The 26,920-nt window shown below is 46.0% G+C and overlaps 1 protein-coding gene across 1 annotated transcript; it reads right to left on the bottom strand.

The window, feature by feature from the left end:
- Positions 1–47: 47 nt before the first annotated feature.
- On the bottom strand, positions 48–26,648 carry notch3 (notch receptor 3). Its single transcript, XM_084571065.1, has 33 exons — positions 26,367–26,648; positions 25,459–25,525; positions 15,838–15,980; positions 15,402–15,737; positions 14,645–14,767; positions 14,302–14,535; positions 14,047–14,202; positions 13,758–13,943; positions 12,456–12,569; positions 11,294–11,407; positions 10,162–10,395; positions 9,950–10,060; positions 9,649–9,841; positions 9,343–9,488; positions 8,912–9,145; positions 8,649–8,801; positions 8,301–8,529; positions 8,006–8,207; positions 7,733–7,889; positions 7,456–7,640; positions 7,228–7,360; positions 6,871–7,128; positions 6,647–6,759; positions 6,012–6,541; positions 5,595–5,921; positions 5,362–5,504; positions 5,051–5,273; positions 4,854–4,944; positions 4,593–4,761; positions 4,189–4,493; positions 3,925–4,072; positions 3,721–3,818; positions 48–3,608 (listed from the first exon to the last, which is right to left on the bottom strand). The coding sequence occupies exons 1-33, from the start codon at positions 26,425–26,427 to the stop codon at positions 2,100–2,102; spliced, it is 7,425 nt and encodes a 2,474-aa protein (XP_084427191.1). The 5' UTR covers positions 26,428–26,648; the 3' UTR covers positions 48–2,099.
- Positions 26,649–26,920: the final 272 nt, after the last annotated feature.

The raw sequence follows: 26,920 nt of genomic DNA, 5'->3' as shown, positions 1-26,920 counted from the left end.
GCATGTACAATGATTTTGAACTACTTTTAAACAAGTTTTGAATGAATAATGATATAAAATATCTATGACTGTTCTAATAGCAAATAAGAGCAATAAAATATCAGTCAGAGCTTCAAATAATGCTAAATGAAGTACATTTTATTTTTGACCTTTTTAGTACACAACATCATTTTAGAAACTTCTCAAGCAATGATCTACCCAGAACAAATATATTTACAAACAGAAATCGGGAGGTTGAAATGTACAAAACACTTAGTGCGACCTGGTAGGGAAAATGCATGGCCAGTTATATATAAAAAATTAAAAAAACAAAAAAACAAACAAAATTTTCCTTGTAAGTAAGATGTGAAATGAACTGTGAACAAAAATAGGTTTCTCAGGTCTGACAGAACAATAGCCGACTCTATAGTGAACAGGATAAAACAATGAATTAAAGATAAACACTATGACACGACTAGGACAGTGTTTAAGTCACCACAAAAGTAGTAGCTAGGAGTGGCAGCCTACTCATTTCTGTTGGTGCTGTCATAAGATGAAAAGTTTACTTTTTCAAATTTCTACTATTATATATTGACTTTATTTCGAAATGCCCACAAATGTTAAGGAGAGGGTTAACCTCTATCATACACAATCAGGTCAGGAGGAATAAGAGTTGGTCAGACATTAACACAGAGCGTGCCATCTCAGAATTTTGGAAAAAGTCAAAGGGTGCAGCACTACATGGTAGTGTTTTTGTTCCTTCAGTCTCTTTTAACAGTCATCTTGAGATGCAACTCCGTGGCCCCTGGACTGGAGGCTACTGTAGATGCAGAGGAACCGTCCCACTGCATGCCATAAAACACCTCCCTGAGGAGTGACAGGGCACAAGCAGTCACAGTCCAGCAGTCGCATCCTCGCACTGACCGCGACTCCGCCGCGGATACTCGCAGAGGCATGGTGAGAGTGCCACCGAGGTCCCAGCTGCTACAGATAGTCCATTATGTCTCAATGACAAGATATGGGTTCATCACGTTCTACCAGTCTGTTCTGTGATGGAGCTTGCTGACAGAGAACAGCATCCAGACTCGACAGGACAGGCAAAATGGAGGAATGTTTACAGGGAAGAGTGATACAAAATAGCAGCTGATATAAGCATAGCTTAGTACATCTGAAGTGATGTTTAAAAAGGTATTCATGGGTTCCCACAAATATACAGGGTATAAAACAAAACAAAATAAAACATAAGGGCAGTGAATGGCTGGTTTTATAGGCACAACATTTTCTTAAAGTGAATTAAAACATAACAAAAACTGAAGGTATCTGAAGGTTGGGAAGCAAAACAGGCAGTAAGAATTATTGTGTCAGTGAGAGGAGACAAATGGAGGCATGGGACCTGTTGATTCATTTTGAAAGGTTGTCAAGAAAATGTCCATGGATCGCCACCCATATTATAAATATCTATTCAAATGTTCTGTATTTGATCCACACTGGCCCTTATGAGGCTGGTCGCTTGAAGTGCTTCTGAGACACTTATCTACATTCTTGTTCATAATACTCATACGGAAAGTAAATATTTGCCACAATTTTATCAGACACATCACTACTGCAGAGCAACTCTTGAAATGCATTTGCTAGAACCGGCTCATCATCTTGGGGTGGCACTTAAGAAGCTAGGACAGGGAAAGAAACACCTAAGAAGCAGTTCAAATATAAACAATAAATAAAAAATAAATGAATTCCCTTCAACATTTCACTTTTACTTTTACTACTTTTAAAATGTTTGTTAGTTTTTCAGGAGAGTGTCCCTAAGTCTTTGAAATGAAAGACTTGGTTTTCTTCATATACTTTTTTTTTTTTTAATAATAAAAAACAAGTCCATCTGTGACAGAATTACTTCATTAAATTGTCTGCTGTTTTTTTCCAGACAACACATTTCCCTTTACTTTTTTTTTTCTCTCTGCAGCAATCACTAGCAGACGGTCCTCGTGATAAACACAGTCAATCCAAATCCAATGAAAATCTTGGAAACAGGCTGACACATAAAAACTCTGACAGGCCCAAGAGCCAGTCCACAAATTCTTTCACCCCGGGTCCCTTTTCAAGCAGAGGCCATAGGATCTTCACGCGAACACCTGCATCTTCCCATTGGCCTCTGGCATTTGAGTAATTTGGGTCTGGGCAGGGACTGCGACTGCTGGACTGGGTGTGGAATCTGACCAATCGGAAACGCAGTGAGGCGAGGGACTGGACCAGTGCTCAGGAGACTCTGGTGAGGGGGTCAGGTAGGGGTGCTCACTGGGCAGACGGAGGTAATGCTTGGGCGTGGCATCTAGTGCGGATGAATAGCTGTGCTGGGAGGGAGGGGTTGGGTAATCCTCCTTTCCTGCAGTGCTGCCACTAGGCTGGGAGGGCAGAGCTTGACCTGGCTGGCTTGCTGGTGTTGCTGCCTGTGGGGGCTGAGCAGGAGTTTGGGGCTGGGAGGGTTGCTGAGGCATCTGCTGCTGCTGCTGCTGCTGCTGGAAGAAGGATGGGGCAGGCTGTGAGGTCTGAGGCGTTGGTGGGGTAGAAGTGCCCATGCGAGCCATGCTCTGCTGGCTGGCGATGCTGTGATTCATGAGCTGCTGCTGCTGCTGCTGCTGTTGGTGCTGCTGCTCAGCAATGGAAGGCAACTTTACTGGGCTGATGGTGGGCGTGGAGGTAACAGGTGTGGGCTGCAGCATGGTATTACGGTAGATCTGCTGTTGGTGCATCAGCATGCTCTGCTGCATGGCTGGACTCTGGGGGTGCATGCCTGCCTGGCTGTTGTGCACAATATTCACAACCTGCTGACCACACTGGGAGGAGGGGGGCATCCGGCTGTGCCAATCAAAGGGCACACTGACGGGACTGACCATGCCCATGTTGATGCCCATCTGGCCTGAACTCAGCACATAGCCATGATTGACATCTGAAGCCATAGAGACATGACCCTGTAAGGACATTCCTCCAGCTCCCAGCTCATTGAGTTGAGCTAGAGACACGGCGAATGGGCCGCCTCCCTCCAACATGCTACTATGTACCATTGGGGTGTTTGGGACAGACATGGAGGAGTGGAAAAGCCCTGGCGACTGCATGGCAACAGGGGAAGTGGGATTGGTGATGTAGCCGGCATTGCTAGCTCCCCCGTGCGGTGAGTCCAGTGAGTCAACTGGGGACAGAGTAACTGAGCTCTCCAGTAAGGCACTCTGCATGTCCAGAGTCAGCTTCTTGTTGCGGGCCTTCACCGACTCCTTCAGACTGTTAGCATGCTGGCCTCCCAGGTTAGAGCCCTTGGCCCCAGGCCGGCGGTTCTTCTTTCCCTGGGGGGTGTTCTTCAGACTAGGAAGGAAGGCACTGGGAGGGCACATGAGAGGAGACAGAGTGTGTCCCCCTGCGAGGTGGTGTCCAGCCCCTCCGTGGCCCTGTGGACTCCTCACTGTGTTGTATTCATCGAGAAGCTGCACAATGTCGTGGTGCATGCGCTCCTGAGCAATGTCTCTTGGCAACCTGTCCATATGGTCTGTGATTTCTCTGTTTGCAAAGTGGGCCAGCAACACCTTCACGGCCTCACAACTGCCCTCACGAGCTGCGAGGAACAGAGGGGTCTCCTCCTGAAAAGAGCGGCAAAATAAACAGCCTGTGTTAGACACGAACATATGCATCGCCAACTGAAGCCACGCCTTGGCAAGTACGTGGTTAAAACCGAATAAGTGAATGAGATACCTTGAGATCCTGCATATCTTTGTTTGCTCCATTCTTCAGCAGGGCAATGGTGGCGTCCACATTGTTAACGGCGGCAGCCCAGTGCAAGGCAGATTTACCTAAAAACAAAACAATTGATCAGAATACACATTCATTGTTCCAATAACCGTATTATCACAAATCAGAGGTCTCTTCAATAGGGTAGTCAATTACACATGCACTTACCCAATTCATCAACTGCATTGACATCGGCATGACAAGTGATTAGCTCCTCTACCATGCCCTCTACTGCCAGCCGTGCAGCCAGGATCAGTGCAGTGGAGCCATCATACATACGGGAGTCAAGATCTGTGGCTCGATTTCGGATAAGGATCTAGAAAAGATTTATGATTTATACTTAATAACAGCATACACATGTGCTAATGTAGGTTACTTGCATTTCTACAACTGACGTAGCCAGTAAACAGTGTGTATCGATTGTTTGATTACCTGGAAGACGCCCTGTGCATCTGCAGCCACCGCAGCATGTAGCGGCGTGCGTCCTGTGTTGTCTTGAGCATTGGCGTCCGCCCCGGCATCCAGCAGCCTCTTAGCGGCATCAGCACGGGCGTAGCGAGCAGCCAGGTGGAGCGCTGTCTCGCCGGTGCGGTCTGTTTGGGCAGCGAGGGATGCACCCTGGTAGATTAGGTCAGAGATGATGTTGGCAGAGCACTCCTCGTTCTCCTCCTCCTCGGGTAACTCAGGCTCTAAGCCGCCTCCGCAGAAAGACGCCAGCATCAGAGGTGTGAAACCATCTGGTAGGAGAGGAAAACAGGCAAAAAACGGTCAACATCACAAAATATGAAGAAAGTATACAATGTACTTTATGTCTGAATCTTGATTTCACAACCAACCTGGGCCTCGAACATTAACATCCATGCAGTCGCTTTCGAACTCTCCTTGAGGCGGTGTGAGGGCCATGGTGGGTGGCACACGGATGTCTGCAGCTGCAAGGTGATGCTGTGTCCACTGTCTGCAGTCCACTGTGTCTTCATTGTCTGAGAGCATGCTAGGTTCCTCAACCTGAATTCAGAGAAATTAGTAATTAATTAGATTCTAAATGCAAATTGAAACGCTCATGAAAATGAACATACGTAAAACGTTCCGCAACCGACCTTGAGCCTTTTTGCTTCGGGGCAGTCCGAGTCCATCCATTGGTCGCTATGATCTCCGAGGAGAGATTCTTCCACGGTCTTTGGCATGTGCCTGTTTACCGATGAATATGTGTAAATAAATAAATACGCCCAAGGAAACACGTTCAATTTCATAGGCAATAAGCATCCCCAAAACATCATGAGTTTTAACGACTTACTTCATTCCCAGAGCATCCTGTCCCACAGGTTCTCTGCGGTTCTTGTTACTGCTGGGTTCCTTCTTGGGGAAGAAACCCTCGGGGAACCAAAGGGTGCTGTGTTCTCTCTTTCTACGAGCAATTAACATGCCTATGACCAGGATGACCAGCAGAAAAAGCAAACCTATAGCCACCAGCAACATCATGGCCCACTGCGGGTCATCGGGGACACTGGGCTTTTCACCTGGTATGAGAAGAGAAGCATTAATCTCATATTCATGCCACATTAATCTTATGTTTCCTTTTGGTGTTCTTTAGGCATCCATACTCACTGCGGACTTCTTTGAGGGGGTAAGGGAAGCGGAGCATTTCTACAGCTGACAGGGCTCCCAGGTACTCTGCAGCGCTGTCAGCTGTAGGGAAGCAATCCTCCTGATAGCACAAACGGTTGTCTATTTCCACATACACCACAGATCTACAGAAAAGCACAGAAGCAGGTGTTTAGTGCAATGTACAATTTACAATAAAGGCTTTAGCGGTTATATTTTCTGCATGGTTAACTGACCCGATGACCTCCTGTTGAGGCTCCAGCTCCCGCTTCATGCGCGCTTCTTGGCGAGTGTAGCGGAGGATCATGGGTTCCCCATTGCGGTCCAGCCTGAAGCGCACCGAAGTGTGAAGAATAGCACTTAATTTCTGCAGAAAAGCAGTGCGGGTGCGGAGAAGCTCCTCTGGAGGCAGTAAGACTACCAGAACCAAAACACCATCAGCGAGGTCTTCTGGAACCTTCTTTGCGCAGTCCAAGCCATCCCACCCACACTCTTCTGTGTTGCAGCCTTGGTCACACAGTCCATCGGCATAGTGGTCGATGCAGTAGGTTTCATATATTGGACTGGAGACAACAAAAAAATAAGATCAGCTCATGTTATCCCAGGTCACGATAAACTAAGAAGAATCTTTTTAATAGTAGAAGTAAACTCACTTGCAAACTTTTTCCTTGCTTTTGCAGTCAAAGTTGTCATACAGACAGTCAGCGTTGTTGCAGGACTTGTCACACTGGCTGTTGTTGAAGACGCGCCAGCAGCGAGGGTCTGCGCAACGAGCCCAGGGGTTCACTGCTAGAGAGCAGTCGCCACCGTCCCAGCGACAAAGGAACGTGTTGCATTCCTTGTCACAGACACTGTCATTGGCTTTGCCCTGACAGTCTGGCAGAGGGCATGAAGGTGCTGGGAGCTCAGGGGACCTGGTGCTCTGTTCACACCGTTTACCTGTCCAACCACTGGTACACTGGCAGTGGAAGAACGGAAAGCTGGTCTCCTCAGTGCACAGTCCTCCATTGCGGCAGGGCTGGGAGGAGCACCCTTCGTTGCTGCGATGCTGACACTGGGGCCCGCCATAACCGGGCAGGCAGGTGCAGCGAGCCCCCCTTGTGGTGAGTGCACAGCTACCTCCATTGTAGCAGGACAGCTCACGACAGGACATGCTTCTTTCACAGTTTTGCCCAGTGTAACCCTAGAGATAAACATCATAGATGCTGTCACTCAAAATACAAAACCAAGCTTAGCTACTTAGCTACAAGCTTAGCTGTTTAAGCTACATATCAGAATGTACACTTACAAGTTGACATGTGCAGATGTATCCTAGGGCCAAGTTGCTGGTTACTGAACAGGCTCCTCCATTCTGGCAAGGCTGAGACTCACACACGCTGAACCTGCTCTGACACCTCCGCCCTAAAAACAACATATTGATGGTAAAGCTCTGTAACTGCAGGAAAGCATTTACACAAACAGAACGCCCATTGAGAGACCAGGGGTAAGGGAAGTAGTTTGTAGCTCTCTAACCTGTGAAGCCGGGCTTGCAGACGCATTGGTAGTCATTCGGCAGCTGAATGCAGTCAAGACTGTTGGAGAGACTGCAGGGGTTGGAGAGACACTCATTTATGTCTCCCTCACATCTTTCTCCTGTGAAACCAGGGGGACAGTTGCAGCGATATCCGCCCACTCTATCCACACAGGTGCCATTGTTCAGGCACTTGGGATGAGCACTGCGCGCCCTCAAGGGCGGAGCACAGTCATCTTCATTGATCTCACAGAGAACACCTTTAAAAGAAAGGAATAATATTAATTACAGTATATTCATCTAAGTCATATAGGGTGAAGTAATAAGCAGCAATCTGCCGTGTATATGCGCCTGCTTACCCAATGTGCCAGGAGGACAGGAGCAGATATAATGTCCCACGAGATCAATGCAAGTGCCTCCATTCTGACACGGATGAGACTGACACTCGTTGATTTCTATCTCGCAGTTCTGTCCAGTATAGCCTGGCATGCACTGTAATGACAGGCAGATGACACATTTACAATCTGAGTACCAACTTCAATGAACTCCACAAAGAAGCACGACGAAACACAAAGACTTGGACTCACGTCACACTGGTACCCTCCCACATATCCCCTGCAGGTGGCGCCATTGCGGCAAGGTTTGTCTTCACAGTGATCCACTTGACTTTCGCAATAGCTTCCAGTGTAGTCGCTGGGACATTTACAATAGTGGGCATTCCCAGTGTTGACACAGTGCCCACCGTGGTGGCATAGCTCATCTGTCTGGAGACCTAAATGAAGATGATTTGGGAGAATGTTCATTCAATCTCACTCAAACAGACTGAAAGGGATAAATATCCGTACGTGCAAAACATAAAAATACCTCTCTGGCGAGCAGCTGTCTCACAGGATACTCTGGGGATGTCACAGTAACGCCCGGACCAGCCATTAGTACAGTCACAAATGAAGGAAGCATCCTTTTGGCGACATCGCCCTCCATTTTGGCAAGGAGATGAGCGCCTGCACAAATCAACTGGTGTCTGGGTAGGTAAGAGAAAGATGAAAACTAAATTTATTTTGCCTAAATACATACAGGTATGATAAGTCAAGCTCATAAATTATATTGTGACTAAAGAGTGACGGTGAGTGTGTGTACCTGGCAGCGGTTGCCGGTGTAGCCTTTGGGACAGGAGCACCTGAAGGACTCCAGGGCATCTTGACAGATGCCTCCATTGAGGCAGGGCTGGGAGTCACACTCATTGACTTCATACTGGCAGTGGGAGCCGGTGAAGCCAGAACGGCACTTACAGGAGTAGCCATTGATTTTATCTGTGCATGTCCCTCCATTGAAGCAAGAACTGTGTCGAAAAGCACAAAAATGGATTTAAATTTATAAATTGTATTCACATACTTTTATAAAAATTTGTATGAACATGACACAAAACACCCACCTTTCAGTGCAATCGGGGATATTGGTTTCGCAGTGGATGCCGGTAAAGCCAGGCCTACAGGTGCAGGTGTAGGAGTTAACATAGTCCGTGCATGTGCCTCCATTTTTGCACGGGGAACTCTGGCATTCATTGATCTCTACGGCACAGCGTTGCCCCGTGAATCCTGGCAGGCAGTTACAGTGGAAGGAGTTCACATCATCTGTGCAAGAGCCTCCACTTAGGCAGGGATCTGATAGCACAGCAGGAGAAGACGACTTTGGTTAAAATAAAGCAATGGATCTGGCATTGCGTTTGACAGCAACAGACAATAACAATAACTCAGCGCACAAAAGTTATGTGGCCACTCACTAGGAGCACAGTCGTTGATGTCTGTTTCGCAGGTCAGCCCAGTGTATCCTCCTCTGCAGGCGCACACGAAGCCTCCGAGTGTGTTAGTGCAGGTCCCACGGTTTTTGCAGGGGTTTGAGACACATTCATTTACATCTATGTTACACAACTGACCTGAAGAACACACAAGAAGGTCACAGTGAGACATGGTTTATAATTCGCAGAATAGATTATCAACAATACACGTGTAGGCACTAAGATGATTAAATATGAAACTTGCTCACCTTGCCACCCTGACTCACAGTTACACTGATAGCCCAAATAGTCAGGTGTGTGGGTACAGATAGCATGATTGGCACATGGGTTAGGGGTGCAAGGGGTGAGGACCTCAGCACAAGTGGGTCCACTGTAGGGCAGCTCACAGATACAGGTGAAACTGGCCACACCATCCACACATGTGCCCTTGTTCAGACAGGGACTGGATGAACACTCATTGATGTTCACTTGGCAGAGGTTACCTGAAACAGCAAAGGAGACATTAGCACACGACAGAAAACAATTCTGATAATAAGGAGTAAAATGTGACTGGGGAATGAGTCCGCATATTTTATTTCAGCACTAGGGGGAGACAGACACTCATTCAGGAGGAGGAAAACGATAGAAGACATCCGAGGGATCATTAAGATGTGTATTTCCTGCTACACCACCCTCTCACCTCTGAAGCCTTGACGACACTTGCAGGTGAAACCATTGAGCTGGTCGATGCATGTGCCTGCGTTCTGGCAGGGGCTTGGCAAACAGTCGTTCCTGTCCAAGTCACAGTTCTTCCCCACCCATCCAGGCTCACAGTCACAGCGGTAACTGGAAATACATGAATATAGTTAACAAAACAAAAGAAACCAGTTTGTGTCATACAAGTTAAAACTTGTAGACCTGTGCAAGGCGGCCATGTCAAGTTTCTCCTTGTTATATAGCAAATTGGCTCACTTTAAACTGTGACAAAAGCTATAACTGGTCATACCCGTTGATATCATCCCTGCATGAGCCATGGATACATGGGCTGCTGCCGCACTCATCCACCTGAGAGTAACAGTAAGGAGGCTTGAAGCCCTCTGGACACTGGCACTGAAATCCGTTCTCTTTATCCACACATGTTCCTCCATTCCTACACGGGCTGGACGCACACTCGTCTATTTCAACATTGCATTTGGGACCTGGCGGGACAGACAACAGACATGGTCAAAAAACGTGTTTGGCAACATTTCCAGTGTGGATTAATTTGTCAGCTCAATATTGTGCTTTTTATTTTCGAAAGGCCTTACCGGTGAAGCCAGGTTTGCAAACACAGTCATAACGGTTGATGCCATCTTTACAGACGCCATAGTCACACGGGTTGCTGGCACAGTCATCGAAGTTTATCTCACAGTTGGTGCCTGGGTTACAAAGAAAGAGTGGTTAAATTAGCCCTGTAGTAATATTCTAAGCAATTCAGCAGAGCCCGGAGAGAATATGTGCATTGAAACCTTCCTCTTACCTGAGGTTCCATGTTGGCACTGACAGATGTACTTATTGACCAGGTCCACACACTTGCCACCGTTCTGGCAGGGGTTGCTGTGGCACTCGTTGAGCTGATTCTCACAGCGATAACCGGTGTAACCGGCATCACAGTTACATGTGTAGCTGGCAATGCCATCCATGCAAGTACCATGGTGGCATGGGTCGGGCTGACAGTTGTTTATATTGCTCTCGCAGAGTGTCCCTTCATAACCTAAACAGGAAAAAACAGAAATAGAGATTAGTGATAAGGTCATCTAGACACAAGACTCTCATTCTAGTAAATCTAGCAGAACCCCCTGCCCTTATATTGACTAAATTTATTTCCCCCTTTTCTTCATAAAGGCTTCTACAAATGTAGATTTTGACCACTGTGGTTTCCATGCCAACTGTGTCTGTGTGTCAGGCAAGCAACTGTTGGTTTGTGTGGTATGTGTGTAGCGCAATGCTGAGTTGGGCAAAGCAGTAAAGAAGGGCCCTACACAGGCCTCCCAGTCTTGCTTTTGTTCTCAGTGGTGGAAGGAACAATAGACTGCGCCACGTCAAACAGGGCCACTTCACTCAACAGAAGGGGCCCACAAACACAGGGAATACCAAGCAGCTGGCCACTGAAACAATGAAGCAGGCTCCTCTGTAGGCATTGGTCGAAATAAACTTGTTAAATATCTATGTACACATGGAGCTAGTATATGCATGCGGCCCTTGTGAGAAAACTTTATAGGTAACTGTATGCAGTTTTGTTTTCAAACGTGCACATGACTGAATGTGAAGGAATGAAAGTTAAAGAAAGTTAAGATGCGGCATAAGGTGTTCTATGGGGGTTTAAGATGAACAGATGTCGGGGTGATGACCAAGGGTCCATTCTTAGCAACTGCTGGTCCTCAGTGACCCCATGATCCTGAGAGCCAGTGAGGGAAATAGGGGGATTAGGGGCCTCAAGTCAGTCTGCTTGGCCAGCAGACTGAGAGAGAAACAGCTCACCCCCAAAAATACCGAGTGCTTAACAAAGACCAAAACAAGTGATAAAGGCTCATCTGGTTTTCTGTCTGGGGAGACAGCTTGGGATGTGCGACAGCTAACCACTGACAACTATTAAATACAGAAGCACTTACCTTCAGCACAGCGGCACTCAAAGCCATTGGGTCGGTCGTAACATTTTGCTCCGTTCTGGCACGGCGTGCTGGCGCACTCATCGATGTCGATTTGACACATGGTGCCAGTAAACCCTGGGACATGCAAACACAGAGGTTAAGGGTCAGAAAGAAGGTCCAGTGGTAGGGTCCATGTTGAGGTCAGAGGGCAGTTCTGCTCTTCTTAGAAAGGCAGAGGTCTTTGGCTAGGTTACTGACGTCTGGCTAAGGTAGCATTTAAGATCGTCTCGGCTGGTTAAGGACATGTCATCTGTGCACTTGGACCGATGATGACCACTGCAAAATCAGATGGAAAGCCTGCGACCTTTATAGTGTTTTAGTGGAAGGACTTACAGTTAAGACACATCTGAAAGTTGCTATCAGGAGGTATTGAATATCTGGACAGGGCCATCTGGTTGTGGTTCTACACTAGAAGTATACTGTAGTATACAGGATGTAGTTATTTCTAATGAATGGAGAAAAAGCTAATTTTTGCAAACAAGCTTGAGAAGTTTGTGAAACTGAGCAGGCTTGAAATCATGGGCACAGTGCCCAGACAGGGGTGAATTGGTGCATTGGTAGCACACTGCTCAGTTGATTAACAGTGTCAGGATGGTCTGTGTGTTGGTGCTTGGGCTGCTAAAGGGGGGGCCGGAGGAGACTGTGGGATTGTTTTCTCTTTTGGGGACCCCCCCTCCTCCGCAGCCTGCATCAGCTCCACCGGCTCAATAGCTAGATGGGGGGTGGAGGGAGGACGTCTGTCCCAGATGTAAATTGCGGACCTGGAAAAGAATCTCATTAGCAGACTGCTGTACCCTCCACACCCTCCACCGCCACCGCCAGGGCAGGATGAGGGAGACTGCTGTCCCTTCCACATTCCACAGAGGAGGGAAGCGGGGGTCACAATAGTGCCTTTGTTCAGGCAAGAGGATAGGCAGCCTTTAGGGCCTGCCTTTTTATACGAGTGGTGGCTCTACACACCAGCAGGCAGAAGAAGTAGAGAGGCTGACCCTCCCTCCTCTGGTTCTGGGGACATTTAAACTTTGGCTTTCGATATTTACTACTCCTCTGACTGTATTTGTTAACAAGCCACACAGATGTGAACACAGGGAACAGGAACAAAGGTAACTCCGAAAGGCCTTACCTGGCTGACAGGTGCATGTGAAGCCATTGACCATGTCCCGACAGATGCCGTCATTCACGCACGGGTTGCTCTCACAGTCGTCCACGTCAATTTCGCAATAGGTCCCCATGTAGCCTGAAAGACAGAAGTTCAAACTGAACTCCCACAGCTAATGCTGATTCACTAGGCTCACTTTGTATGAATGAATATGTCAGCATGGTATGCATGTGTAGTCTTTGCAACGGGAAGAGGATCTGTGGGAAACTTTTAACTTTTTGTCGTTCGTCACTGCTGAACCACAAGATGTAATAAAATACCCCTAGAGTATCGCCAGTGTTCCCACTCTACAGATCTGAAATCACCACACCCTACTGCCTTCCTTGGGTCAGTATCCCACTCACCAGATGCATGTTATACATTCTGTGTTAGCAAGCTTTGGAATACTCCTTCATTGAGGTGAGACCGAATGTGCATCAGAGCGTTGCCCCGAGGGAGAGGCTAGCGTGGAATCAGTAATAATCAGCAGCTCCACATGAGCTTTGCCAGGCTGACTGATGATGAGGAGGGTGAAGAGGAAGGGCCTGTCTCTGGAAATGAAGGGGGAGGGGGAGAGGCTCTGGGAAAAAGCCTCTTTCCCTCTCTGTGTGTATGAGGGGTGCAAAGTGGAGCACAGAGGGGCCCTATTGTTCTGCTCCATTCCCACCACTCTATCACTCATTAGTATTCACAGCACACTCCTCCCGCTAACTGCTCGCCCTCTCTCACATCCAGCCCTATAGACCCAACTCCCAGCTCTAATTTGTATAGCTCCCAAAACCCCAGGATGCATGTAGAACTGTGTGTGAGAGTTTCACTGTGGTTTTGTCAGTGAGTGTCCAAACTATCACTTTGTCCAAACTAATTCCCCGTCTGGCTGTATAGTTCACTGAGAGTAGAGAGGTGCCTCCATACCCCCAATGTTACTGGGAATGTATTACATAAGAGTCTACACTGGCAGTCAGTGTGGCAGCACTGTAGACAATGTTTCTTAATCAGTTGTCCCACTCTCTATTGGTTTATATTTGATAGACACTGTCCAGGAATATGTTTGTTCACTAGAGAGTTATTTAGGATTTGTATCGGCAAGCAATATTTGTAACACCACAACTAGACTGTAAGCCAGTAACAGCAGCAACCAACATACACAATAAATATGATGCACTACCACAAAGCCTACGTTGCACGTTGCACTTATATATAAAGAATAATCTTTCAAAAGAAAAGCAGGATAGAATTTTTCTCATGGGGTTTTCAATGAAGAGGCCCTTTCACAGTCCCACATACCTGGCATGCAGATACAGGTGAACTCTCCGATGCGGTCCAGGCAAGTGGCGTCATTCTGGCAGGGCATCGAGAGGCATTCGTTGATGTCAATCTCACATCTCGGGCCTGCATACCCTCGCCCGCACTGGCACTGGAAGGAGCCCTCTGTGTTCACACATTTTCCAAAATGCTCACACGGATTTGCACCTGTCGGCAGAAGACTGAGGATCAGTATAGGGACCATACTCAAGGAAATCGGAAAGTATATGACCTCAAAGCTGACAAACTTTTAAAACAAGACAGGACTCACCAATGGAACATTCATCCATGTCTTGGTTGCATGCGCCTCCTACAAAGCCAGCAGGACAGGTGCAAATGGCGCGACCATTGAGAGGGTTGGTGTCACACACTGCGCCCTCATTGCAGGGGTTACTCACACACGCATCATCAAGGTGGCACAACAAACCTGTTGCAATATCGCAGAAGGAAAAGATATGCCACTTATTAACAGTTTAACAGCCAGGGTTAAGAGAGGCATTGAAGGAGTTTGACATAACCCACTTACCAGTCTTTCCAACTGGACACTCGCAGAAGAAGGAAGCCACACGGTCATGACAGGTGGCGCCATTGAAGCAGACTGCTATTGCACAGTCATCGATGTTCTCACTACAGTCATCTCCGGTCCAACCGTTAACGCAGACACAGGTGTGGCCACCGATGGTGTTGAAGCATGTTCCTCCATTGTGACAGGCGTTGGGTTGCATGAGGCACTCATTGACATCCTCAGCACAGTATTGCCCTGGGGTGGTTACATGACACATTGTTTCATGCATAATCACCATCATATGCAGTACATAAATATTTTGTTGAACATTCACATATATATATATTTATTTTGAGAGCTGTACCTGTCCATTCTGGTGCGCACTGGCAATTATAGGTATTGACTCCATCAACACATATTCCTCCATTCATACACTTGTGGCCTGGACAGTCGTCCACATTATTTTCACAGTTGTGACCTTCAAAACCTGAAACGAAGAGAGAGGAATGAGTTACAATACACAAACATGGTAGTAGACTACTACGATTTTATTATATATTTAGCTCTCCTTATCCCAGACCCTAAACATGTCTACTCATCACCTCGTCATACTTCCCACGCAAAGTCGGTGTGGGGTAACGTGGGCAGTAAAAAGGTTCAGAAGGTGTCCGACTGTTTACATCTTCATATGAGGGTTCCCACACGGTGCCAGCAACAGCCGTGACTCCTGCCTGCTTCAGAGGTCAGAACTCCCCTCAATGTTTGCTTGTTTTATAATCTCTCACAGTTTCAATGACTTCCTCTCTGGCAAGAGACATTTCCTGTCAGCTCCCCAGTGGGAAACCAGAAGGCTCATAAAGTAAATTCCTTCTGTTGTGAGAAGAGCAGAGTGGAGAAGAGTGCAGCCTGAGTGCCTCGTCAACTCTCCCACCATCCCATCTCCCACCAGTAGCTATTAATAGCAGACAGGAAGCTGACCTAAGACGCAGGACAAAATCCCAGCAAAAGCACTAACAGCTACGTCATCATGCTGGGGATATCTATTAGCCTGTAACACTGTGGGGGCCTGGGAAAATAGTACTATGTGTGTGTTCTACTATGCCAATGGAGAGTTATTCCACCTGGTAGGCAAGCACACTCGTAGGAATGGTCACTGGTCTGCCGGCAAGTTCCTCCATTAAGGCACTGAGATGGGGCACAGGGCAGGGTGGACACCTCACATGTGCGCCCAGTGTATCCAGGCTGGCACTGGCAACGGAAGGACCCATGGGTGTTAATGCAGAGGCCAGCATTGAGGCACACGCCAGGCTTGCGGCACTCGTCAATGTCGTTGCGGCAGTTCTTTCCTTGGAAGCCAGGTGGACAGGAACAGTTGTAGTGGTTATTCCAATTGACACAACGGGCCCCATTGGCACATGGACTGGTGGCACAGGCATCAATGAGGGAGCAGTCTTGGCCTGGGGATTAAAATGGGAATTGCATGAAGTTAAAACACTTGAAACAATCAATCTAACGTCTCTATCTGACCATTCCAATGAATTCTTCCTCTGGACATACCTCTGAACCCTCTCTGGCACACACAGCTGAATTGCGGGATATTATTGATCACATGGCCCTTGCAAGCTGCTCCATTGAGACACGGTGATCTATGACATGGATCCAGTTGCTGACAGAGAGGTCCAATGAATCCAGGGCGACATCTGGATAAAGAAAATAAATAATCACACATACAATAGGATGTGGACAACAGGTCAAGTGGTCACAAGCTTGACAGGCTAAGGTATTTAAGACAGAGTTGCTAAATGTTGGGAATTGTAGCCCAGTTTCCATCATGCATTGGGTTTGGCGATCAGGACCAAGTGAAACCTTGCCAAGGCTTACTGCCTGACTCATAGCACTTTGAGTAATGCTTCTGGGGCCTGGAATGAATTAGTATTAAGAAAATTCAATACATTGTTCAGTCAATTGCTTACATACGTCCACAAACAGAAATTAAAACATAGAAATGGAGAAAAGCCATCCCTTTGTGTCATATAGGCTTTACCAGGCACACACTATTATTTCCAGCTCCAAAGAATTATTTTCTCCTTGACATTTAACATTCCTCCACAGTGTTTCGGCACTTTAACTCTTGTTTCGGTTCCAGTATATATGAGAAAGAACACACCCAGAGGCAGCCGCCTGGAAACTGAACAACTGCAAAGAGAATCACGTTATAAGGAAAAACAAGATCTACACACAGCACACATAAGCTGAATAGAAGCAGCTGTGGTGTTTAAATGAAAAACACACATCATCCTCCCGGTATTCTGATGCAACAGTGCGCTATTTGATCAAACTGCTCGGCCAAGTTTTTCAGTTGTTCTTCTGATGAATTAAATATGTTTTTATTTTAGCTGAACAAACTATGTAACTGCTCACTTCATCATTCCCTAACTGTATTTTTACGATCCAAGTGCATTTTCTTTTGTTTCATGCGCACAGCTACACAGAGCATAGGGCTCTTAGTGCTGCCAAAACATGGGTGACCTATAGTACGCCTAAACACATTCTGTGTAGACAGAGGAGGGCCGAAGCTGCCCCTGCTCTGCTGGAGCTCTGCTTTTACTGTGCACGCTGAGTAGACATTGTGTAAACCTGACCTAAACAATGCACAAAGCTGAGATATAGATATATCTTCAGGGTTTCCTATAGCTCTCTGCGCTGGTCCTGTGGGAGTTCAGACGAGGTTTGGAAAGCTGGTAACTCTACACCCACAGCGGAGCCCTTGGCTGGGGACTAGCCCCCTCTTCAAACAGACTTTGATGCTGATGGCAGGGCAGTGACAGCTGGGTTCTGGCCCGCCCTTGGGCTCTGTCTTATCTTTCACTGGAGAGGAACCCCCGGCCAGGATTGACAATGGGTTTTCATTTGTTCATTTTTACAGGAGCATCACCACTATATTGGTGTTTGTTCAACTTTTACCTACCAATATATATATATATATATATATATATATATATATATATATATATATATATATATATATTTTTTTTTTACTGAAATATGCTGTATTTTCAAACTGTTCTGCTCTGGCTAAAGTAGTAGTAAAACTACTAAATAATAAATACAATAGTGAATTTATGACAAACAATACAAGCTCAGAATTAAGGCGCCGAGTTCCCTGGTTAGGAAGTTAAAGGGAAAGCCGGTTGCCCATTTTAAAAGACAGAGTCAGTACAACAGTTACTCTTGAAGCCCCCCTGAACGCCAGCCTTCCCAGCTTGGCTTTCCCCTAACAACTCCCTCCTCTCACGCGCTGAGAGGTCAGATGTCAGAGGTCCCCTGTCTGATTGTGATGATAATGTCACTCAGGCTGCAGTGTGTGAGGTGGGGTGGGGCTGGTCTGCACGAGAGAATGTCTTTAGAAGGTGCAATTGGCGGAGAGGGGGAAAAACAGGAGAAGAGAGGGGTCTGGTCCAGCAAGAATGTCATGTCATATTTCCTGTAATCCCCCGGTCCCTTGCTTTGAAAACATAGCACTCACTCCTGTTGCACAATTCCTGTTGCCATAGCAACTTCACAGACGAACAAGTAAGCCCAACACCCAAGCAATCAGCCCTAACCCCACCCTTGGTCCCCATGGCTATTTGTCATGGCTTGGCTGGGTTTATTTAGAGGCAAATTAACTATGTCTGGAATCTGGGGTGTCACTAAAAATGAAACGAAAATGCGGCACAAAGAGGTCTTTGAACGGACACGCGAAGAAAGTTGCTTGGAAAGCTGAAAATTCCAACAGAATGACAGTAACATTCATCTGGAGCTACTTGAGACAGAAACCAAAACCAGTCTGTTGTTTTCCAAAAGGCCATTATCTCCCCCTGTGGACAGAAAATAAGTTAACAGCTCATTCCGTCTCTAAATTCATGTGAATTTAGAGACCGAAACATCAGGTATTTGGAATAAAGGCGTGGTCAGCTACGTGTTTATTTTTCTGTGCATTAGCGTCCATGCGCGGCTAGGTTTGTAACAATAGCGATAGTAGTAGTGCCTGATAAATTAATTGTCCTCCCTTACAAATGTGCAGTGGACTGAGCAACCAAAACACACATTCTTTTGTCTAGACCTGACTCATTGCCAACGTGCTACTCCCATAACACACAAATCAGAGTGCTATCAGTGTGGAGTCTGTGAGACACGCAATTTTGTCCCGCTTCTCCTGAAAGTCTCCTTATCAGGTGCCATTTTATAATCTTGTGCATTTTACTGCCTATGGGAACAGCAGGGCACGATCTGTGCCTTTGCCTGAGCTCAACTTTGTTTGTGGCGGATGTGAAAAGCAGGTGCAGGGCGCTATTGTGCAACGGGCCCCTGAGTCATACTTGGTGAGTGTCGACTTCTGACCTTTGAGGAAGAGAGTACAGCAGATGAGTATGAGGTCTTGGAGTGCAAGCCGAAGGACAGCCAGACTGGGTAATCTCTCCATGTCAACACATATGAGGGATTTTGCCAGCTGCCGTCCTGCCGCGACGCATCTGTCCGCATCCGTCAGTGCACCTCTGGGTGGTTGGCATTTACCTCTCCTGCCAGACTTTAAGCCAAAACAACTGCGCTGTTTTGCCCATGGGATAAGCCCAGTAACTGACATACGCACTCCCACACATGGACGATTTCACATAACTCTAAAGATGCAGTCACCCTTTTCAAACACATGCATTAGCTGCTGCTCCTCTTCACACACACACACACACACACTTTTAAAGCCGTTACACAAAGACACCACAGCAACAAAGCAAACACATGCAACGATCACTACACGCCCAAGCACAAAGAAAAGAAACTTACAACCAGCATCATCCTCTGATGAACCATATGCTTAAAAGAGAGGATCCACTGAGAAGATTATAAAAGAAAAAGAAAGGGAAATGGCAATTTTGTCAAACATTTTATGAAAATAAGTTTTAAAATCATTAGAATATACTACATTTCATAATTTAAAGTAGAAGTTCCACTGTCATTTCTCAAGTGTGATCCGTTTGATTTATGTAAGTAAGTTCTGTCATCTATACTTGTGTAACACAATGCCAGTTTTCCTGCTTTCTAGGTCACTGAAGCAGGGTAACCTGAGCTCATCCTCTTCAGTACAATAGCAGCTACTCTGCCAGAGGTCAGAGGGCGGCTCACCTGTGAACAAAGAGGCTGTAATCTCTGACACGGTTCATACACACAGTCATGCTCCACAAAGCAACAAGTATAAAGGAGTCTTCCTATCTCAGATGGCATTTCCTAAGACAAACAGAGATGAAAGGCAACAACAGAACCACTGCATTTCCCTTGGGGCAAGATTTCAACTTCTATGACGCTTAAAAAATTGGCTAATGAAATGGTTTTATACCCATAGTTGCTCAAAACCTGTTTTGGAAAACAGTGTCTCATTTTCTCATCAGAGCCGTCCTTCCCTCCCCCCTCTTTCCACAAGTAAGCAGGAACCAGCTCTTCTCCTACTGACACCACACTGCCAACAGGAGCCTATCCACACACCCCCTCCCTCCAGCGAACTCTTCTGCTCTGCTCTCCTCGGCTCGGCTCTCTTTTTCAGCAAAGAGGCAGATTGGGGGTTGGGGAATGTTTTGTGGCCCAAATAAAAGAGCTAAAGTAGTCAGAACTCCTTTGTATGAAAGTGTTCGGGGGGGAGCAGTGACCCAAACAGCTAGTCTTTCAGGCATGGGCTGTAGCCTGGCAACAGTAACCCAGGGTGAGACGGAGCCAGAGTGAGAAAAAGGGGGTGATGAGAGACAGGGTTTCATAAGGACAGTTGGAGCGCTTCAGCGGACTGATCCCCCGACATATGCAGGTAGCTGTGACCGCTGTGCTGGGCCAATTCAGTCTGTTAATTAAGTACAGCCACGTCCAAATGATGCGTGTTTCGCAGATTAATTGCATTTTGGTGGAGAAAGAAAGTTTTGAAAGCTCCAGAAGCTTTCCAGAGCACCTCCTGAACATGAATATTAAACATCTGATGAAATGCACATTTAACTTATCACAAAGATGAGTTATAAATCTGACAAAGCTTGGATGACTGCAAGTGAATGCTTCCCACTTCCAATAGCTCTCAGTGCTTCGATCTGCATGTATAAGAATGTAAATCCTGAAGGAAATACCTGACATTTCCTTGGCAGTAGGAACCGTGCAGTTCTACTGCCAATGTGCTCTTGTTACTTAGTTCTCTTCTCAGTAATGCTGCAATAAAAAGAGCCAGGCACATGCTCACAGTTTTTTTTACTACTTTCCCTGCAGTTCACACACTATCTGAATAAACTCGCTTCCAGTGTCAATCTGGAGGAATACACCCTCACATTTTTCAAATAGCAATGCATTTGCCCATAACCACATTGCATGAATCCCAGAGTCGAGGTCTTTCAAAGCAGCCTCTACTGAACTCAACCACAAAACCCCACCCAATCACCTAAACTGAACCAGATTTTTGTAAAACTTTGAAACTGAAAAGACCCCATCCCCAACCGAGCATGAAAGATCCAGAGCTTTCTCTTAAGTTTAACAAAAAACAAATAAAAAACTACAACATGATAACATAATCACAACACAATTAGATATGTTAAACATACTAATGACCTGTATTGCAATTCATTCCTTGGCAGACCTTCTTGCATAATGAATGTTAATTAAACCACCTACGTCATCTGATAAACTACTCTCCACACTTTAAATTGTTGACAGAAACTGTCCCACAGATTGACTGAGACCAGCATCATCTCTCACATGTGTACAATCCCGAAAGAATAAGATTTGGGGATAATGGCAAATGTTTGCAGCGAAAAGCTAAGGAGAATGATAGGAAACAGACTCTGTTTATTATCTCAACTTCTGCCAACCCGAAGGGTGTGAGCCAGTGATGCCTAATGAGACTATTTCATAAAACAGAAACAAATTACGGCACAGAAGCAAGCTTGATTCCTTTCGATGTGGGAAAGCATTAAAGATCCGAAAACCTGTTGGGAAAAGGTAAACACTGCCAAAATGCTCGCTCTACTTGGTGGAAAAGTGAATGCCTTTTCCTGAATCATTTAATGGTGGACCCATCCCTTCCTCTTCTGAAAAGGGAGGGAGTGACTAGGGACATTTGGCTGGGCGGACTTCAGCTATTCCAATCAGATGTGCCTGATTGTCTCCTCAGAAGTTATTGTCTACTGGATAGGAACAAACAGCCAGGGGATGAGACTTCAGAAGCAGGCTTATCCCCACATAAGCATGGGGTTCAGACATATATCAACTCCAAAGAGGAATAATACAGAAATTCCAAAAGGATCATCCTGTGGCTGCTTATACCAATGACAAAACGGATTTTTCTGTATATGTATGATATGCAAGGACTTGCACTTGCCGGTTTTTAGAAGGTTTGCACAATTTACCATGGGGCCATATGATGAGACAAATGAGACAAAAGAGGTGAACAGTTTCCAACATGGAGACCTGGGTGCACTGAGTAAGCCGATAAGACAGGATGTGTGTAGCAGGGAGGTCAGAAGGCACCACTTCCTTTGACGGGGCCTGGGAACCACAGCTCCCAGTCTCCAGTCCTGACCCGGAGAAAAGAAGAGGCAACAAACCCAAATCTTCCTCCCTGTGGCGGTGTAACATCTCTGTCGGGCAGTGCTCGTCTCCTAATGGACACGAAAGCTGTTATTTGAATCTACTGGGCCTGCAGTGCGTCAGTTTTCCCGGATAATGACATGATAATGGCTCCCTCCGCCCGTCAGGCCAGAATGAGTGATATGGGCAGTATGTTGCGCACAAAGAATAAACAGTTGCAAAGAAACTAATTGCAAATCAAACAAGTCATTCCAAACTTCCAATGGCTGGTCTGACAGTTGTGTTAAAGGCATTCCTGGAGGGGCTAACAGGGTGAATGGATGGGAGGTAGAGACAATAACCTGAAAGCACCAGAGGGAGACGAGGAATCTTACTAAGCATTCCTTTCTAATCCACCATAAAGATGCCAAAGAAAACATTAGCCCCGAGGTGCCCTGAACTAAGTCAACAATATAATCTGTCCCTTTACTATAGTCTGTCAGTAAATATGCCTTGTCCAGTGGGGAAAAACATATTTTAAACCTTGTATCTGCCACAGTTCTTATTTGAAAGAGATTGAAAACTGACTAGTTTATTCCTTGAAAGAGATTCTATATGGTCTGTTCTGAAGCACATGTGCGGTTCTAAAAAGAAGGTTTTTACTAGAGATACTGCACCCCACACTCTCTGGACAGCCTGCTCCCTATCAAAGTCAAAGATGTCCTCTTTCATCATGTTTTAAGGGCCTGGGAGTTGCCACGGGGTCATAACAAAACACTCACAATTTATATGCTAACTCTGCTACTGGGGCCAAAGTCAAAGCATTTATAACCTAAAGAGGACCACTGTATCCAGAAGGTCCACCATTTATTTCCATTCAGCTGAGAGGAAAGTGCTGGTTGTAATCTGCGATTTGCCACTGTGTCAAAAGACAGACGACGAGCTGTGGGAGCTGTGAGAAAGAGCTGGACCCGCTCGCTGCTGCACTGTGAGAGAGGCAACATGTGCTAGAGGGACTGTGGGCTACCGGCTTCATTCCTCCACAAGCTTGTCTCTCACAGTATGGGGGCGACTGACTGCTCAATGGCAGCACCTGGCCCTATGCTTTCCCTTTGTCAAGATCTGACTTCACTGGATTACCATCACAACATCCACCAGCTGTCCTATACGCAGCCCCCCCTCCACACACACACACACACACTCCCTCCCTCCTACCCAGCCTCCCTCTACCCATTCCCTACCCCCAGTCCAATTCCTCCAGCTGGATCCTCTCTGAATGACACCCTCTCAATCTGCCTAATTATCTCTCCTCTGGCCGTGGCGATGTGGCCCTCGCCACGCAGCACATTCTGCCGGCAGGGCGGAGCCGAGGGGCCACAGGCTCTTCAGCTGGACTTCCTGACTGCTCACCTAGAAGGACGCACTCTCTGTGACACTATCAGCCCTTCACTGTCAAGTTCAAACCTCTCGGCCATGTCATATATAGAATGCGCCTGACATATTTGAAAAGTGTGTCAAAACACCGCAAATGATTCGCATACACACTAGATTCTTCATCTTAAGTGGTGTTTTTAAGAGCTTTGTCAACACTACATCAACAATCATAAAGAAGATGGCCTGAAATCTTTACCAAACAGGAAGCCACCACAGTTAGAAGTTATGAGTTATAATGTGGTTTGGGCCAATAGGACAGAGGATACTTAGGTATCTGGGACATTAACAATGGCACCTACCAAACACACACTATTCCTGTCACTTGAGAAGCTCCTTCCTGTTAGAAAAGTGAAATAACAGAGTGGCTAGACAACAAGCAGGAACAGATGAAGCTGCTATGGACTTATTTCCATAAAACAATGTCCGTGGAACAGTTATGTTTTCTAACAAGGCTGATATCCACCGGTTTTCCAATTTCTTTTCCAGCGCCAAAGCATGTATCTGTATGCCCTTTCTTTCTTCTCCATATTGCATTCACTTTGCCGTGGCCTTTCTTCTCTCCTTCCCCACAACCTGTTCTGCGGTGCCAGGTTACAGCCAGGTATCTGGTGGAAGAAAGGATCTTTTCTGCTGTTTTGGATCTCCCGTTTCTGTCGGCTCCCAGGGGAAGGGGTGGGGTAGCTCCACTAGTCATAGGACTGGTCTGACCACTCTAATGCGGCCACACTCCGTTCCACCGCTCTGCCCTGCTAAGGGACTCTTCCCACACTGTGTGGTATGACATTTGATGTCCCCCTCCGTTAAAAGTCCTTTCCGTTTGCACTCTGACTGCTTCTTTTCCTTGGCACTTTTCCAATCACTAGTGATCGCACATGCCTGAGCCCTACAACCCAAACACATGCACGCGTACATGTACGCAGCACAAAGGACTAGCGGAAGAAAAATGATGACACATTCCCTGTGATGTGATTACACTAAATAAATGTGGAGATGAAAGTACACACTAGATCAAACACTGAGAGAGTTATGTTAATTATCACTCGTGGTAGGTAGAGCGATTTCTGTGGCGAGCTGAAAATAAGTAATTTGCTCATGAAACGCTGTAAGATATGTTGAAAAAAAAAAAAGATCTGGCTGCATCAAATTATACATTTACCCGCTTAATGACAACCATCTCAGCCACAGGTAATGATTGAAAAAATGTGGGTGGTGGTTACTTGCTTGACATGCAGTCAAGTTACACATTGGCTTAGTGTGTGGTGGCTACCACCCTTACAGAACTGTAAGCAAATACACATCAACACACACAAAGTCTGTATATGTGTGGTATTGGCTCCACACTGACCTGAGCTGTGGGGTGAACTGCCTTCACCAATAAAATAACAAATTTATTGTTCTGGAGGGGAGCAGCTTGCAGCCACAGGGTTTTGTATCTGTGTTCTCCATCGGAGACACTCAGGCATGTTTCCTAAACCAAAGAGTTTTTAAAAAGGGCAAATGACCCCCGGGCAAGACACTGTAGGCAATTTAACGTGGCCATTGTAATAGGCTCCCACACAGCCCCCCCCCCCCCCCCCCCCACCAATTTGAAAAACAAAAGCCTTATCATTGTCAAAAGATGCAAGAGCTCAAAAATGCAGGCACAGGCGGGAAACAAAGAGAGTTGTTTAAAAGCTTGAAATAAACTGACTGTTAATGAAAGGTACGCCACACAATGAAAAAAATGTACACACTGAAAATAACAAAAGAAAAAAGAAAAATGGAAAAGGAAAAAAGTACTCATAGAATGCTGTGATTTATGTTTGACTAAGCTCTTCAGCAGGTGCAAGAGATGAGTGTGGCGGCCAAACATTTTTGAGGCATCTGTGTGGGCCTAATCAATTTGTCCTATCTTTCACCGCCTCGAGAGTGAATGTTAAAAATTAACAGGCAGCCGGATATAACAAGGGCACATTCAGTTCATTGTTAGAGTATCAGAGTAGAAACCAGTGTTTTCCCTGAACCTCAGAAGAACCAAGTGACAGATAAAAGTTGTGTGTGAATCGATTTACACACAAAGCCTGCACTCTGAATGCATTTCAGGAGCAGAGCTTGGAAAGTGTCGAGCGAGAGGGAGGCTGGGGGTTTTGCTGAAACTCTGCTCCTCACATTTATCTGAACATAGGTTGCACTTACATGCATGATGAATCTAAGCAAGTCCCTCCATTTTCACAGGGTCTGTATTTATCCAGGCAGCGGAACCCTGTGGGGAATTGAAGAGATCAGTGAAGAGGACCACACAATTTTATCACACAACTTTATGTCATCCACTAAGAACAATACAGCAACATCAGAAATGAGGAAGTATGTGTGTATAAACTTGCAAAAATATCATGGAGATAGCCAATCCGACACATCTCATCCAAATTCACTGATAGTGAAGTCTAGATTGCTACTTGTGGCATATCTTACAGACACACCCGCATGATTGGTGTTTACTTTGTCGAAAGCAGATAAACTTTTGTGTTTCTCTGATACAGAGGCAGATGTTGATTTAAGGTGATTCTCTCTGTTAAGAAAGGTGTTTTCCCAGAGACAATAATCCATCATTATCTGATACTCCACAGTTCTGACCATTTAAAAAGTCATTAAAACGGCCTTTAAAGATCCTCCCCTGCACTTGTGGTAACTTGGAGATGCAAATGGTGCATTAGGAGCAAAAAATGAAATTAAACAAAAAATAAAAAAATACAGCAGAGGAAGAATCATTCCTAAAAAACAATGCGTGTGAGATTTTGACACGTGATGCGCAGACTCGAATCTGTTCCCATTAGACTAACTGTTGCTCTCTAATTACTACAAAGGGATGTGGAAAGTGGTTGCCCGTTTATGCCTGCAACTTAAACTTCAAAATATATTGAGCAAATTAAAGTTAAGTAGATAAAAGCTTTTGCAGACAACAGTAGTCAATGGTAGTCTTGATAGTAAATGAGTCTTAATTTTTTTCTTTTTTTTTTTTCTTCTTTTAAGTCGTCTGTCCAGACATGCCTTGGATGCGAAGCAGACTTCTACACATCTAGTGTCAGTTGTTCACTCAGGCTTACCTTCGCAAATGTGCATAAACAATAAAAATGACAAAATAATCCATGGAATATTCCCTTCCATCTCGGTGGAAAAGTTTCCAGCGTATCAAGTTGGGTTTTTTAGTAAAAATACATCCTTTGTTGAGTTCACACAAAAATAAAGCCTCCAAAGTCGATGGGTAAGCCGGAAAGCGTAGCGTTAGGTCCCAAATCCCGTATTATCCTCCGCAGCACGGCCACGGCTGCTGTGATTCTCCTCTCACCTCCAGAAACTTTTGAAAAACTTTTCCTTCCCGATCTGTCCCAGCGTCTGGTGTTACTCCGCCTCCCCCGTCCTCTCTCTCTCTCTCTCTCTCTCTCTCTCTCTCTCTCTCTCTCACACACACACACACACACACCCACACACACACACGCGCACGCACTGAGAGTATGGAAGCAGGGAAACGCTGATCAGAGCTGCTCAGTTCTTGACATGTTCCACAAAACGTAATAAGAACTTTGCTGAGACACTAATTGAAAAGTTGCTTTTGTTGTGCGGCCTATTACTTCAACAGCACTGTTTTGCAAATGCAAAG

The sequence above is a fragment of the Chelon labrosus genome (genome assembly GCF_963514085.1).
Source record: "Chelon labrosus genome assembly, chromosome: 21".
Lineage (NCBI taxonomy): Eukaryota > Metazoa > Chordata > Actinopteri > Mugiliformes > Mugilidae > Chelon > Chelon labrosus.
The sequence above is the reverse complement of the archived record's forward strand: the minus strand, read 5'-3'. Positions and strand labels throughout refer to the sequence as shown.